The 17,434-nt window shown below is 47.0% G+C and overlaps 1 protein-coding gene across 3 annotated transcripts in view; it reads right to left on the bottom strand.

The window, feature by feature from the left end:
* Positions 1-17,434, bottom strand: part of TWF2 (twinfilin actin binding protein 2) — a 75,971-nt gene that overhangs the window by 15,501 nt on the left and 43,036 nt on the right. For 2 of the 3 annotated variants that reach the window (XM_065551316.1, XM_005285297.4), the window contains 4 exons: positions 13,377-13,555; positions 10,263-10,358; positions 8,080-8,184; positions 5,003-5,017 (listed from right to left, as the gene is read on the bottom strand). In XM_065551316.1, the coding sequence (XP_065407388.1) occupies positions 5,003-5,017; positions 8,080-8,184; positions 10,263-10,358; positions 13,377-13,555 (395 nt within the window). The remainder of the gene's footprint in view (positions 1-5,002; positions 5,018-8,079; positions 8,185-10,262; positions 10,359-13,376; positions 13,556-17,434) is intronic. The other variant, XM_005285298.4, reaches the window with a different exon arrangement.

Here is a 17,434-nt window from a genome sequence, read left to right on the forward strand (position 1 = left end):
GTGGCTTCATCTAAAAAAAAAAAAAAAGCCCACAGGTGTGGGGTTTTAAACCACAGGTGTGGGGTTTTAAACCACAGGATAACAAATGTGCATTAGCTATCACACTGTAAAACTGTAGTGGAAACACAAGGCACCTGTAGTTTTTACCATGAGGAAGCTAGATGGGACCAACTCTACACCCCTCACCTGTGGTTCATCTCACCTAGCTACCTCACAGTAAAAACTACAACACACCTTTTTTTGGCAGTGAAAACCAGGCCTCCATTCACCTGTTCTCTACCACAATGCACAGTAACTGACATGCAGGGCCGGCTCCAGGCACCAGCGCAGCAAGCAGGTGCTTGGGGCGGCCAATGGAAAGGGGCGGCACGTCCGGCTCTAAGGCGGCGGGTCCCTCAGTCCCTCTCTGAGGGAAGGACCTGCCGCCAAAAAATGAAGCAGCGGAGGAAGAAGTGCCGATCGTGGCTTTCCGCCTCCTCCCCCACCGCTTGGGGCGGCAAAAACGCTGGAGCCGGCCCTGCTGACAGGTGTGCTCTAATAAATCAATCAAACAGCCCATCCTCACTGCTGCACCTTCTACATTCAGACCCCAACCGGTTTTGGTTTGAATTCTTTTGCCTTGTTCCTACCACTCTTAAGCTATTTTTATTGCTTATGTGATACCACAGATGCCTCAGATTCCAGGTCTATTATAACAGCAGGGAGTGCAGGATTCCCGTACAGATGGGATGTATGCTGACTCTTGCTACAGACCTATCAGCAGAGCCATTAGCAAACAGCTATAATCTTTGCTTCCTGCATGTCTGAGATATAGTTTGACCCACGCTTAAGGCCATGGCTGGCCTGCAAGCTGCATGGTATTTCAAACTCTCTAAAACTGAAATCGTATTTTGTGACTGTGTAAGCGGTGTTCAAACCCCCAAATGCTTTCACTTTTTTTAGTCTCCCCATTGCATTTAAAGAGCAACCTAATAACAGCAGCTTCTTATGGACAAAAGGAAATTAGCTGTTTCCACATATTTCACATGAGCAGCAGAATAATGCGTGAAAACATTCTCGAGGTCTCACATCTTATAAGAAGTTTCCCATGCTTTCTGCAAACCAAACATGCACAGAACTCATCCTGTCAACATGAAACCCATGGATATTTTGCTTTCTATGAATTCTAGAAAGCACAATTATATCTATGTTTCTCGTATCTTTTTGCCTACATCCTCTTCTGGGCCGTGTGCTTTACACTTTCTCAGGCTGAAGCCTTCAGTCTTACCTTCTGCTGATTCAGCCTGATGGGTTTTTTTTAATCACTGCACCTTGCAGAGTGGTTTGATGTGTTCCAGACATTTTTTACATGGATACTTTTGTACAGACAATTTTTGCAGAAATGTTTTTTAAAATAGCATGTAAACTGAGCACTGATATGAAAGTTAATACGTCTGGCCTTAGCAGCAAGAGACTAACTAGTTTATCCTACTGGAAAGCCTGCTTTGGCTTGGGCAGCAAACTATACTATCGTTTGCCTTTCTGACGAGATAACTGTCATTGAACTACCTGAGAAGCCCACGCTCAATCTCTCCCCTCTGCTGTCACCACAGACCTCTATCAAAGCACTAACACATTCAACTGAGGCCTGGTCTACACTGGGGGTGGGGGGGTATCGACCTAAGATACGCAACTTCAGCTACGAGAATAGCATAGCTGAAGTCGACGTATCTTAGGTCGACTTACCTTGTGTCCTCACAGCTGAGTACAGGAGTCGACGGCAGAGTGATCCCCGATAGATCGATCACTACCCGCCGATCCGGGTAGTGTAGACATACCCTTAGGCTCAGCCTCTGGCTTGTTCACCTGTTCCATGGCCCATCCTCTTGTCCTAGGGCGTTAGTTCTGTGGCTGACATCAGCCAGACACTTCCCCCTCCCCTTTGAACGGCAGCTCTGTTGCTTTGCTCACTCCCTTCACCTGCCACTGCCTTTGAAGAGATTCTGTTCTCTTTGCTCAGCAGCTTGGGCCCCCCTTCTTTGACAAGCAGTTAAGTGCTGTGTCTGAGGTCATTGTCACCGGACAGGGTCACTTGCTTATCCAGCACTTATCCTTTTCCCAGGTTTCTGGGCAACAAGACTTTCCCAGCCTGAACCAATGAACCAGAGCGACGGATGACACTGCTGATGCTGGTTTGAAATTATTTCAGTGATGTAGGAGGATTTATGAACGACAGGTGAGGTCCCAGAGGACTGGAGAAGGACAAACATACCTATCTTTAAAAAGGGGAACAAACAGGACTTGGGGAATTATAGACCATCGGCTTAACTTTGGTATCTGGAAAGATATTGGAACAAGTTATTAAACAATCCATTTGCAATCACCTACAGGATAACAGGGCGATAAGGAACAGCCAGCATGGATTTGTCAAGAACAAATCATGCCAAACCAACCTAGTTTACTTCTTTGACAGGGTTACTGGCTTGTGGGTGGGAGGCGAAGCAGTAGACATGATGTATCATGATTTTAGTAAGGACTCTGACACAATCCCGCATGACATTCTCATAAGCAAGTCTAGATTAAATTACTATTAGGTGGGTGCACAACTGGTTGAAAGACCAAACTCAAAGAGTAGTTATCAACAGTTCACTGTCAAACTGGGAGGACATACCTAGTGGGTTCAGACAGGGGTCAGTCCTGAGTCCAGAACCATTTGATATTTCATTAATGACTTGGATAATGGAGTGAAGCATACGCTCAGAACATTTGCAGACCAAGCTGGGAGGGGTTGCTAGCACTTGGAAGACAGGACTAGAATTCAAAATTGGTCTGAAATCAACAAGTTGTAATTCATTAAAGACAATTGTAAAGTACTTCACTTAGGAAGTGAAAAATCAAATGCACAACTACGAAAGGGAATAACTGGCTAGGCAGTAGTACTGCTGCAAAGGATCTGGGGGTTCTCAAGGAACAAAAATTGAATATGAATCAGCAATGTGATGTAGTTGTGAAAATACACCCCAGAATATTAGCCTTAACAGGAGTATCGTATGTAAGACATGGGAGGTAATTATCCTGCTCTACTCAGCTACAGTACTGTGCCCAGTTCTGGGTGTCACGCTTTAAGAAAGAGGCAGACAACTTGGAGAGAGTCCAGACAGCAGCAACAAAATTGATAAAAGGTTTAGAAAACCTGCCTATGAGGAAAGATTGGGGAGGAAATGGGCATGTTTAGTCACGAGAAAACAAGACTAGAGGGGACTTGATAACAGTTGTCAAATATGGTTTAAATATCCTCTTATAAAGAGGATGGTGAACAATTGTTCTCTGTATCTAGTGATGGTAGGACAAGAAGTAACTGGTTTAATCTGCAGCAAAGGAGATTCAGGTTAAGTATTAGGAAAGCTTTTCAACAATAAGGATCGCTAAGCACAGGAAAAAGCTTCAAAGGAAGGTTGTGGAATCCCCATCTTTGGAGGTGTTTAAGAACAGGTTGGACAAATACCTGTCAGGGATGGCCTAGGTTATCTTGGTCCTTCCTCAGTAAAGGGGCTGGACTAGAGGTCAATTCCAGCCCTACATTTCTGATTCTATGAAGCTGAAAGCCAAACCCCACTCCTGGCACCAATACCACCCTTCTGTTTTTGGAAGTTCGTCTAATTTTGAAGGATCCTCAAGAATATGAGAGTTTTTTCCAAACAGATTAATGTAAGCATCACTTGAACCACCCCCCCAAACACCCCCCCCCCCGAAATACAGCCTCCTCTGGGGTGGAAGGCAACAGCAACACCACACAACAGATTCGGACCAGATATTATTCAGTCACACATGCATTGAAACAGAAAGTGAACAGAACAGAGATGCATTTGAAATTGTATTTACAGGAAGAAGGAAGAAACACACATGGGAAACAGTGCGGGTCACAACACACCCCAAATCCCCCCCCCCTTTTTTTTTATGGTAACAGTGCCCCTTGTCACCCACAGAATTCTAGAGAGTTTAATTATTAAGCTTTGTGGAATTTGTAGTCAACTTTTTCCTGATGGACTGTATAATCAAGTCCCAGCTACTACTTATAGTTGCTTGTTAGAACTAATTTAAAGGGCAAACATTTCTAGGCCTCTGCCAGCCTTGATCTTTAATTTACACATTTTCTTTGTGTTCCAGGATCAAGAAATTCTCCGGGCCTAAGTCCAGCCTCGCTAGCGCTCATGAGCAACCTGACATAGCAGTGACACATGTGACTGAGAAAGACAAATGAAGGGAATGATTCACTGTCAGGCTTGCAAGTTACTAATGAGTAAAACCAGATACACGTAAATGCAATGTCAATAAGTGCATGGTTGCCTGGCTCTATGATCAGAGCTCCCTCAAAGGACATTGTTTTTTAAATTTGTATGGGGGGAAAAAAAGTCAGGAAATTGAAGAAGTTCTGGTTCCCAAAGCAAGTGTAACTAAGTCACATTGTATGTGGATACACATGCACACACCTTTTCCCCTAGCATCTCAAAATGCTTTACAAATATTACATAATACAGACAGACCCCCATGTGGGACAGAGTATTAGGCCCTTTTTAGTAATGGGTAAACTGAGGCTCAGAGGTAAAGTCAAGTGTTCAAGCTCACACAGAAGTGAGTGACAGAGCTGGAAACCAGGAGGTAGATCCTGTGCTAACCACTAGACTACCCTTCCTCTCTAAAAAGAGAACGGGATCTAGATCAATGAGCCAAGATACAGGTGCTTTGGGAGCCAGCATTTAATTTCCTGGGGTTTGTGTCTTTAAAAACCCCAACCAAAACACCGCAGTGACTATTTGCATTCATGCAGACAGCATTTTTTGGTGGTGTTCTAATATTTCAGTGGTTTGACTTAAGAATTCTACACAAGGGACATTGTATCCTTAGAACGCGACACACCATGCACCTAGCAGGACACTTATTGAGAACTTGCCCCTCATTCAATGGGGGAAAGCAAACACCAAAGACAGCAATCAGAAGATGAGCATCAACAGGAGGCACTTACCTGGGCAACTTTATCCTGCAAGACACAGCCAAAAAGCACTTAATCCAACAGCACTGAGCAAGCCAGTCAAATGAGCATGACAATAGAGGCCAGAAGGAGAGGGCGCTACATGCAAAGCTGCAGAGCCAATACTAGCTTGATGCTCTGCCAGAACACGCTAGCAGCAGGACGCACTCTCATTTGCCGCCGCATTTAGCTACAAAGCTAATGCTGATCAAATTCTCACTAAACTATATTTGCTTCTAATCAGCTTCTCTTCTATGTATTTAAGTGAGAGATTTCTGCTTCCCTGATGGAACCCCTTGTCCCTGTCTCTGTTTGTCTATTACACATCATCTGCCGAGTGTCTTGATGCTATTTACTGTACATAAAGTAACATATTTGGGACACATTTTGCATCAGCCCACATCACCCAATACAACTGTCCCCTAACCCCCAAGAACAGAAACCAGACCTAGAGAGAGCAATAATTAAGGGGCTCCCAGCATCCTCAGATCAGGAAAACGGCGAGCAAGCACCATGCTCTAAGAGCTACAAAACCTGGGCTATACTGATCTCCCAATGGGAGGATTACCAGTGTCACGGCCCCCCAGAGAATGCCATGCCACTGCCTCCTGATAAGCTCCAGGCTGCGGATCAAAAGCTACTGTGAAAGGGGCAAATCAGAGACTATTTAGGGCTTTATAGATGGAAATCAACATTCTGAACTGCATCCAGAACCGACACCCTATTCAATCCCTCCACATTTCAGCACCAGGTTACAGGGAGCAGTGGCCTGACTCAGGAGACAGGATTCTCTTTGGAGCATGTCAGCATCACCGACCCATCAAAAGGGCAAAGAAAGGCTGTAGCAGAGCTGGGAATCTGATGTCAGGAGTAGGGGAAGAGATCAGAAACATTGATAGGTACATTTTAACACCAAGCATACTACTGTAATAGATCTTATCCGACAGATGGGCTAGAATCTCAAGTGCTTTAGCTGAACAGCTCGGTGAGGGTAAAGCAAGGTCTCTTCTGGAGACCGCACCACAGACTGATGTGCTGAGTGAAAGAGCATGATACCCAGGGGGGACAAGAGGTCAGACACCCTCTCAAACTAAGGATTATAATACAAAATGTGTGTGTGGTGCTGAAATAAAACTATAGTCTGGCTCCAATCCTAACGGAGTGCTAGAGGGGAAAGGAGAAAATTACTCCAGGGGAAAAGGTGACAAGTGTGTGTATCTGGGGAAGGGAGTAGAAATGGGGGAGATCATCAGGAATTGTATAAGTGTTGGAATTTTACATGGGCTGAGCTCTGTAGTCTCAGCAGCACCCCAGAACCTCAAGCTGCCTTCAACATGCCCTGCAAAACTCAGGCAGCTGAATTCAGACCCTGCCTGGTCCACCAATGACCTTGAGGGAAGAGGCACAATCTAACATCTGAGTTTGCAGAGGACACAAATTTAAGGCAGCAGCAAATGTGGAGGAACACAGTGAACAAATCCAGACCGATCTGGGGAGATTAGGTTTATGGGCTGCAGGAAGCAACAGGGAAGGGAACAATGGGGCCAGAAGCCGATTAGCGACTGCAAATCTGTAACACTGATGTCAACACTAACAGAGACTGGTTTGAAATAAAAATCTGAAGGGAAGACAGACAGGTGAAGTGAAAAGCAGAAAAGTCAGAAGGCTTCTCCCCAGAGTGCATTGGTACAGACTGAAGAGGTAAATATCTGAGTATGACAAGATAGACTGGCTGAGAGATCTCTGGCAGAAGAAATCTCCAGCATTGTGTCAATCAGATAAATATTGGAATCAGATCATGTTGTATTCTGCACCTCTTATATAGGGTAGGCTTCAGAAATACAGACAAGTAGTTTTTATGCTCCTACTTATCCAGCCCAGCCTCTCAGATCACCCCTCCAATAATGCCATTGTTGATGGCCTGCTTGTCTCTCTCTCAGTTAAGTCTCGGTGCCATTTTTATGCTCCCTCCTATACATGGAATGCTCCCCTCACCCCGCAAGCCTCTACCCACTGAATGAAGTTCCTCCTGAAATCTCACTCTTCCCAGGACATCCTCCGTAAGTGCATCAATAACATTCACTGTCTCCTCCCTACATTATCTGCATGCACGTGCCCACACACAGAACCACCATGAAGTACAGAGGCCAGGAAAGTATCCATTTGATCGTACTGCTGTCACCCCATCCTTCCTCGGTCCAGTCCCTCCTTTTGTTTCACATCCCTGCCCATCGCGTCACACCTAAAAGTTTTGAATCCAAGCCCCTGGTGACAGGACTGTCTTTTCAGGAAGTATTTAGTACATTTCTGGGCCCTAAAAGAGAATGGTGTTAAGCACATTTCAGAAAAAGCATGGCTGAAAATCATTTTTTCTTGCCCTTCCCCTGAAGTACAAGTTCTGGGTTCTGCTTGATAACAGTGCTAATGCCTACAGCAGTGTTCAGAATGCAGCTCCCTGCTCTGCTTTGGATGTTAAACCATCATTTGCCAACCAACTACAGCCGGGGAAATGAAACAGAGCTGTGAGCAAACGTCTTAGCATATAAAAGGCTTTAGTGAGAGTTTATTTCGTGAGTTAATTTTAAAGAACACGGATGGCAAATGTTGCTTTCAGAGATTTAGCCAAACATAAACTGGCAGTTGTAGATTTAAAAATAAAGGCACAAAATCATTTAAAGTGAAACTGGCTCAAGTACAAGGCAGCTTTGCCATGATCTGATTGGACCCTTTTGCTTTGGCTGCTGGTATTTTTCGTTTCAGTCCTTCCTGTCTGTGTCTCCCTGCACTGGCTGGGGGTGGCTCCCACTCCAAGGTCCACACAGAATCAGAGAGTGTCACACCCAGTCCATCTCTCTGCCAACACAGCTCTAATTCCCACAGTACGTTTGCTGGCATTTTGTAGAGTCTAGTTGTGTATATTCCAAGTGAGGAGTCAGCCAGCCTTTCCCTGGAGAGGCTATTTCACAGCTTAATGCATCTCACTGTCTGGAAGCAACAGCTCCCAGCATTAACCGTTTTGCACCCATTGCCTATACAAATCCTTTTCCCATCTCTCAAACCCAGCCTCTCACCTCATTGATGCGGATTTGCTGGAGCTCCTGTTCAGCTGCAGTCAGCGGGGCTGGGGCAGAGCAGGCCGACACATGCTTCTGGTAGCCGCTTAGTGAGATGTCTTCCTGCAGCCACCAGACAGAAGTGAGAGTAAATGTCATTAACATAATTATTACAGAATGAAAATCGCTCCCTCCCCTGACCACAATGTTCACCAATGCATGAGAGATGGACGAGAATGCTCTCCTGGAAGTTCTACACTACCGCTGCTTTAGACTCTGACCACACAATCCACTACAGTGTGATCTCACATGGTTCCCAAGGTTTCTCAAGGAAGCACAGCACAGCCTATAAACAGGCAATATAGGGGCTCCACATTTTTGGCCACTATAACAGGGGGCTACTTGATACAATAACAGAACACACAGAATGAGGCTCACCTATCAGTCTCACAAAGGGTCAAATCTTTGAGTGCTCGGGGAGTTCTCACTCTTCCCAGGAGCACATGACAAAAGGACAGTGATCCAGTCAACATGGGATATCTTTAGAGAAATGGCAGATGTGTATGCACTACTGGAAGCTGTGTTAACACCTCAACTAAACCATTATTACTATTAGCTCCATATAGCAGGGTAACACACTGTGTAGAGTAGAGTAGCACATCCACTGTGGCACTATGACCTATATGAAAATGTAGGTTTGATCCCCGCTCAGGAGAACTTACAGTCTACACCAGTTGTAAGGGTTTGTCTACCCTGGGAAACTTTACCAAAACAGTTATTCTGGAATAATTAATATGATAATTAATAATTATTCCTGAATAACTACTTCACTGAAGTTTCCAAGCATAGACAAGTCCTAAGTCTTCTTTTAGAAGTTAAACAAAAATCTTAACTAACTTTCTCCACATTTCAAATAAGCCCCCATCTGGAAGTGGTTTCTCCTTCCAGCTGCCTGACTGCAACAGAGTTTACAACCTGAGCAAATCTGTAGCAGCTGGAGATATTCCATCTGTAACATGTACTTATCCCAAGCTCTAGCCACAGAAACAGCTGACCCACTGAATTCAGGTTGGCCGATGCCAGCAATTACAGATACTCCCAGTTCACAAAAAAGTGAGCCCCATCCCTCATCATGTTCCTTTGGAAAAAACCCTTGAAAAATAAGCCTGCGTTGGAGCATGCTCTGAAAGTCAGAAAAACATGGGCTATGTTGGGCCATGATGGGTGGTGGCTATTAGCGCAAGTGGCTGCAGTTAGCAAACACGTTTTACTGTAGCCACCTGGTTTCATTTCTTGAGACAAGCTGCCACCTTGTGGCGTTTTTATTTAAAACAACAGCACTTTTATAAAATATCATGTACATCCCCCACCTCCCCCCAATCTCTTCTATAAATGTAATCGGTTTTCTTTGATGTTCCACTAGATTAGCAGAAAAGAAATCTTCTCTTCTGCTTAGTGCCAAGGGGCAATATGATTAATCATTTTATAAATGATTTCTTCATTCAAACAGAACAAGGGCTAAGGAAATTGTCAGGATAACCCTGAATGGATAAAGATACAGCCTGTAGGTAGTGAAAGGGTTAAAGGAACCAGCTCTCCCATAGGTGAGCAGACTGAAAGCAGCCTGTTCCCCAGCTGCCAAGGTAGTGACTCTCACAAATCACAGCACCTGCTGCGGAGCTGAACAGGGAAGGTCAAAGATCTTCCGTCAATTTCACTTGTGTGCAGGCACTTCAAGAACAGAGCGCCTGCAGGCACTCTCTTTAATCTTAAAAGCATGAACAGACTCTAAAGAAACAAGGACAGAGAGCAATAACAAAAGGTGGGAAAAACCCAGTAGTGATCCAGAAATATTTTAACCCCCATGTGTGGTATCCCAGGCAGTTTTGGCACTGGTTATTGCATCAAGCGTGATCTACACGTAAAACTAAGCTCAACCTAGCTACAGTTGCTAAGAGGTGTGAAAAATTCACACCCAAGAGACACAGTTAAACCGACCTAAGCCCCGGTATAGACCCAGCTAGGCCATCAACCTAGCTACCACCTCTCAAGGGGGTGGATTTACTCCAGTGATGGAAAAACCTCTCCCTGTTGCTGCAGCAAGTCTACCCCACAGTGCTCCAGCAGTGTAGCCATACCCTCAGATGTTCACCAGAAGGTGCTGTGGGCTTGCAGTTCATGCCATGAGCAGGTGTCCATACCTTAACTGTTCCAAACAGCTCATCTTTTATGTGTCCTCCTCCAAATTCTTTTTTCACTGTTGCTCGGGTCGCTGCATACAGCATCTTCAGCCTAACCTGGACAAATAGAGAGTGAGCAAGATCTATTCAGTGAGGCAGAAAGTTTAACAGGATCAGAGTCTGGGCTCCTGCCCTCTGCTAATTCAAGGGCATCAGTTCTGCAGCTGCTGCAGTGCTAGACTTCCACCGCTGGTGATACTACAAGGCATCGGAGAAGATAGAACTCCTCTCATTAACAGGAGTCCACCCCTATCTGTCAGCAACTGCACCATCCTGGCTAGGCAGTCACATTCACTGTCTTATGATGTATTCCAACAGATTGTCCTATCAGTCCAGGGTTTCATTTTCACAGTGCTATAGAATTAGTAATGACAGCTGAGACCCACAAGACGTCATCGAGATGCTAGTCAACCCAATTCAGTAACTTTACTGGCACGACAAGCCATACAAGCGTTTCCCCTACCTTTAAGGGCTAATCTCTACACACAGGTCATTTAAGTGCTCCAAAATTGCAGCTTGCAGTTTGGATTTCAGTCCCCCTCTAAACTGGATCCTTTATTTGACTGATCTCCCTGTTTAAAATTCCACTTTAAAGCAACAGGAGAAAGCTATGGCTTGGTTTTAATTTAAGCTCATTGTTTCTAATCTTACCACATCTAACTCCAGAGAATAATTTCTCCAGGCTGTTTTAGTTGCCTCTTGTCTTGCACTTAGAGCCAGAAGCAAAACTGCCTTCCTCCCCATGCCCACATACACCATCACAACCAACTTCTTGATTTCTTCTGTCCATCCCACATAAGACTGCTTTACTAGCCTTTCCCTCCCCACCTTACCCCTCCAAAAAAACCTTCGGTTAGTCAGTGGCCCCCATTACAGAAGAATTTTGGATAGTGCTCTGGACATCCCAGAATGGCTTACATGCAGCCAGTAGTCACCTTACCACAAAGCAGAACCTGACTCAATAGCCAGTGGCGATAACAGAAGTAGGATCCTGGCACTCCTGGGGGAGAAGGGTTCTGTAGTGAATTTAGTTCTGGTGGAAAGTGTCTGAAACTGAGCCAAGCCAGCACAGGCAACAGCAGTGACAGCTTTAATAATACCACGTAGCCTCTAGATTGTTCTTTTCATCAGTAGATCTCAAAGCACTTTACAAAAGGAGGTCAGCATCATTATCCCTATTTTACTGATGGGGAAGCGGAGGCCCAGAGTGGTGAAGTGACTTGCCCAAAGTCAGCCATCAGAGCCGGGAATAGATCCCATATCTCTCGGGTACTGTCCAAATGCTCTACCCCCTAGGCCTCGCTGCCTCCCAGAGCAATCTGCTACTGTGATTCAATCTTATTTCATTCTAATTCTCTACAGCTGGCTTGAGATGACCTTGGGTTAAGTCACCAGCTGTCACTTTCCCTCCTCTGAAAAGTGGGAATGAGAATACTTATTTTACGGGGAGATTGGGGCTTCAAAAAACGTTAGGTGCAATGGGGTCAAGTACAAACATTAATATCCTGACTGGCCACCAGGCGTCACTGTGGCACTAGAGTTACTTTTTTTCTTTCAGAGTAGCAGCCCTGTTAGTCTGTATCCGCAAAAAGAACAGGAGTACTGGTGGCACCTTAGAGACTAACGAATTTATTTGAGCATAAGCTTTTGTGGGCTACAGCCCACTTCATCGGATGCATAGAATGGAACACACAGAAAGAAGGTATTTATACATACAGAGAACATGAAAAGGTGGGAGTAGCCATACCAACTGTAAGAGGCCAATCAATTGAGATGAGCTATCATCAGCAGGAGAGAGAAAAAAAATAATGGTTTTTTTCTCTCTCCTGCTGATGATAGCTCATCTCAATTGATTGGCCTCTTACAGTTGGTATGGCTACTCCCACCTTTTCATGTTCTCTGTATGTATAAATACCTTCTTTCTGTGTGTTCCATTCTATGCATCCGATGAAGTGGGCTGTAGCCCACAAAAGTTTATGCTCAAATAAATTCGTTAGTCTCTAAGGTGCCACAAGTACTGTTTTTTTCTTGTGGTATTTGATATGTGTTCATAGAGTAATACAGGCTGGTAATTGGAGAGGGTGTACAGGAGAAGGAGTCTGGCCCACAGGCTTAGGGTCTAACTGATCACCATATTTAGGATCAGGAAGGAATTTTCCCCCAGGTCAGATTGGCAGAGATCCTGTGGGGTTTTCACCTTCCTCTGCAGCATGGATCATGGGTCACTTGCAGGTTTAAACTAGTGTAAATGGTGGATTATCTGTCACTTGAAGTCTTTAAATCATTATTTGAGGGTTTCAGCAGCTCAGCCAGAGGTTAGGTGTCTGTTACAGGAGGGGATGGGTTAGGTTCTGGGGCCTGCAATGTGCAGGAGGTCAGACTAGATTATCATGATGGTCCCTTCTGGCCTTGAAGTCTGAGTCAACCCCGCCGTGAAACCCTGCCTGCATGCGGTTACATGTCAGATCTCAAGTAAAGCAGGGCTGGGCTGGGTTGTGACTTGGGTGGCCAGAGGATTCTGTAGGGAGCTCTCTTCCCTCGAGTCCGTACTGGATCGACCTGAGCAAGCTGGGAAGGGACATTGCTGACAGGAACAGCTTGCAAATGAGACCTAAAACTCGGGTCTTGACCACTCATGGTGGCACTTTTTGCCAAAGTAGGAGTGTAAAATCTTGGCCAAGTTTCCTCATGGATAATTACATTCCACTCCCTACATTCTCCCTACAGGCTGGATTCTCTCCTTGCCTGCATCTGTCATGTAGTTTACAGTAGTCTGTTAAACAGTAGCCAAGCTTTCCCCCAGAGGAGAACTGATTGCACACAGCTTTACACAACCACGCTACAGAACAGAGCAGTTACATGTTAGGGTCCATCTGGCTAACCAGTGCTACACGGAAGTTAGATTAGCAGCTCTGCTAAGCGAGTCTTCAGAAAATGACACACTAACCTTTGAACAATTCCAATATTAGTCCTTAAATACAGCTTTCCATCCTCCACCCACCGCACAAACATTCTTGCGAGTGCCAGGAAAATTACAACCCTGCAAAGAGGAATTTAGAGAGACCAAAGGCTTACAGGAGAACTGTCAGGGGACCAGGAGATGAAGAGCCACTCAAAGCCCTGTGCATTCTGGGTATCCAGCCGGTAGAGGATATAACATGGCTGTTGTTCATCCAGCAGCGGCAGCACGAAGGAGTCATAGTCTTTATCCCAATGGCGAGACAGTTCTTTGTAGGCTCCCAGCACTAGCTGCTCTGAAAGGAGGAAGAGAAGAACTATGAATTACAAAGCAAAGGTTAGCACAGGCCATGGGGCTGCATGACTCATTGCTCTAATGCCTTGCACTCCTGAGAGCTCAGATGCTGCAGCTCTATTCTCTGCTCTCCCACCTATGAGACCTTGTGCAAAGCAATCCAGATGCTGTTCCCTTATGTGTATTAAAGCATGGGGTGACCGTGTGCTCTCAGAGCCTCTGGGGGAGGAGTGCAGAATACCATCCCCATAAACATGTGCAGATGTTTCAAAAGTCCCAGCCACTAGGAGGTAAAGGGGAGGATCAACGTTACATGGGATGGCAAAGGGGCTTGGTCCACCACATGCCACGATTTCTGAACACAAAATTAACACTGGAATACGAAGCTTCTCCCATATCGGGAGAGCAAGGCTCAGGAGTTGCAGCTCCAAACAGCTGGACAAGCTACCTGTTGCATTAGAACAGGCACCAACATGCTCAGGATTTAATTAATCCAAATGGCAACTGCTCCGCATCACCTTCTGCATCCAACCGTGTCTGCTGTGCTGGAACGTGCTGGGTGGCTGCCTCCTCCCAGAGACCTTCCCCACAGCGAGATACAGCCTCACCCGGTCTCTCAATGAGCGCACATTACAGCAGGCATTACCGGGGAGGGAGACAAGTGGGAGACACTGCAACCACCAGGGCTGAGGAGTGGGCACACAGCCAGTGCCAGCTCCTCGGGGAGGGTGGAAAGGCTAGGACACCGCAGCCCCACTATAGCCACTGTGGGTGTGTGGCCAGCACAGACCAACACAACTTGCACTCCTCCCAGCTACAGGAGGCCACTGCCTGCAGCAAGGAACTGGTCAGCAATCGCACCAGCTGCTTCTCCACATTGCAGAGCAGTTGATTTCCAGGAGGCCCAAAGGCAGGCTGGAATCCCCTGCTCAGCTGAGCTCCCCTGGAATCTCCCCTCTTCCAACTGCTCCTCATACCCATACAGCCTCCCTGGCACACCTAGTGAGTGAGGCTCTCACAGGAGCCCCCCCCGTGTGATGCTACCAGCATTCCCCAGCTCTGCAGACTGATCAATATGCGTGGATAGCTTCCTTCTCCCCACAGCCACCGGGAACCCTCCTTGTCCGCTATTCCTGCTCCCGTCCAGGCTCAGGTTCTCCACTCCTCCCCAGGGTCCTGTGGTCACTGGTCCAGTCCCTAGGCTTTTGGCTGAAGAACTATGGAGGTGACAGGGGAAGGCAGCAAAGAGTTTGGGGCTTGTTGCTACCACAAGCCAGGGCTGGCAACGCATTCTCAGAAACCTCAACTTCCCCTATGATGCAAAAAGGGGAGAGAAAACACCACTGAAATACGATTGCCAACATCAGCCGCTTCCTGCCCTTAGCCTGTTGCTGTGGCTTGGTCCAAGCACACGTACTACCATCTAGGGGCAAGGGAAGTTATGGGCACATCTCACTGACGGAGAGGGCCCTGATCTCGCCGCCGCCATTTTGATGGTGCTATGGTGCCACGCAGGGCAACACATGCACCTCCTGCGCTTCCTCTTCCTGCGAGCTTGTCATCAAGGCCGATGCCACGCCACACAAAAGGCGTCCAACATGCCTGGGAAGGAAAGTGCTGAGCACGCAGGGGAGGAGAAACAGGTCAAGGCATCATTCAGAAGTGAGAGCCAATGAGATGCTAGCTCGTAGAACTGGCGTTTCCCTTCCCCATTCAAACACTCTTATGCTGCGGTGCAAGGAGGGTGACCAGGGGGCCATGCTCAGGGCAGGTAGTAGAGTCTGGGGAATCAGTGTAAAGGAAGGGTTGGGGTGTGCAGTAACACACTGTCCCCCTGTGCTCAGGGCATGACCACATCATCAAACGAGCAAGGCACGGATTGAGGAGAGGTGCTGTGGAGAAAGGCATGGTGGGACTCACAGATCAGCTTTCATGTAGTACCTCCAAGTCAGACCCCAACATACACCACTAGAGCCTTCCAAGCAGCAGGGCTTCAGCAAACAGCCCCAGCCAGAGTCCTTAGGGAAAGGGCTCACATGCAGCTAGGGAGCATTCCTGAGCCCTGCAGCAGTCCCTGGAGAGAAGTGACGCTGTCAGTGTGTAACAATACAGGGTGTGCAAAGAAAGCAGGGACTGTCTTCTCAGGGCCACAGCCTCCCCAAGGGGCAGAGCAGTCTTGCCAGGCAAGCTGCAGCCGTTCAGTCCCTAGGATAACCCAACCCCATCAGACTCACAAGTCGAGGAGCCTTTGTGTTCCAAAACAAACGACATGCTTGTGGCTAAACACAGTCCGCTAAGTGCAGGGTACTGATGGGTGGTAAGCCAGTGCACAAACAGGAGCACAGAGCCTGCAATTTGCACTTCACTCACGTCCAGACCTTCCAAGAGACACCACAAACAGTTTTCTGGGTTTTTTTCCGGCTTCTTGCCGCATCCCAGAACAGTTCGCATTGGTTTCAATGGGAATCTCGAGCCGGCACTGGCTGAGGGAGATTTCCAGAGATTTCCACTGCTCCTTCACCCAGGGCTCCAGTCACTTAGTGACGTGCCAGGTCATTGTAAGGTTCCCACTCATGCTGTGATAACACTGGAGACTTGGGTTTCCCAGAAGCTGAAAGAAAAGCAGCCTCTGCAGTGTTGTCAGGAAGCTGGGAATTGGATGAACACAGAGCTCCAGAGCCTACCTGCTCTGCCCCCAATATCCTTCCGGCGCTTTCCCAAATAACCACCATTGATATCCCATGGGGTGGGGAAACACATGGCACGGGCATCTCCCCTATGTTTTGGGATTCCCCAGGAGGATCTTCAGAAAGCAACCAAGGAAGAAGGTGGAGTGCACCTCCTGCAGACCACAAGGGTAGCTGGCGAGGGGAACACACTCCGGGTCCACCCAGAAGTGCCTCCTAATCCCTGGTTTCAGAACCACTGGGGCACCCAAACAAACAGCCATCCTCTAGGGATTATGGTGCATTGCTGCTAGGGAACCTAGGTGTGCTCCCAAGCTACTGCTTGAGCAATTGTGGGGCACCTCTCCATGTAGGGGTTTGGGAGACAGCGGCCTACGCCAGGTGGCACATGGATGAGCCTGCTGGATTGAAGAACGGACCCACAGAAGGGGGCCACCCAGTCTGGGAGGATTTGCAGGAGTTCTGAGGCTCCCACCACCTTTGAAGATGCCCTATCTAAAGCGATGGTTAAAGTCTATGTTTGTGTAGGGTTTGCGCTTCTCCCCCACTCCCCGTCCCACTGTACAAACATCCGGCCCCCACATGTGCACTGTCAAACTCAGCGAGACTGGGTTTGAGGATAAATAGAGGTTTCATACAGCCCTAATTTCCACCTACCCTCTTCACAGCTGCATCCTCCGGCATATAACCCCATCCCACACATCCACTGCACTTGACACTCCAAGGGACCTAGCAATTACAGTTTTGCTCCTGAAATCACAGGAATTCAAATCCACCAAAAATGTATTCCGTTTCTACCATACACCTCAGAAAAAACAGGTCCAGATTTCCAGAGCCATTTACACACACACACGAATAATTTCTGCACACAAATACTGAAACTGCCTGCAAAACTGCAGTCATGCAACTACGCACCCCTTTGGCCTGTGAGTTTAGCAGTCCTGGACTCTCAGTAAGTTACAAGTGGCACCATGCCACAGCACTGATAACACGTGTGTGGGGGCAAGGGAGAGAATATTAAGTGGACAGTTACCCCTGCAGTGTGGCCAACGGCCACTGACCTTCAGCCCATCTCCAATACATCACTTGATTCAAAACAAACGTGCTCACAGTATAGTTTGCTCTTGCTTCTAATCAGGAAAAGGAAGCTTTCAGGTTTGCAATCAGCTCTGCTGGACTTTTCCAGCAGGGTT

The sequence above is a fragment of the Chrysemys picta genome, chromosome 7 (genome assembly GCF_011386835.1).
Source record: "Chrysemys picta bellii isolate R12L10 chromosome 7, ASM1138683v2, whole genome shotgun sequence".
Taxonomy (NCBI): Eukaryota; Metazoa; Chordata; order Testudines; family Emydidae; genus Chrysemys; species Chrysemys picta.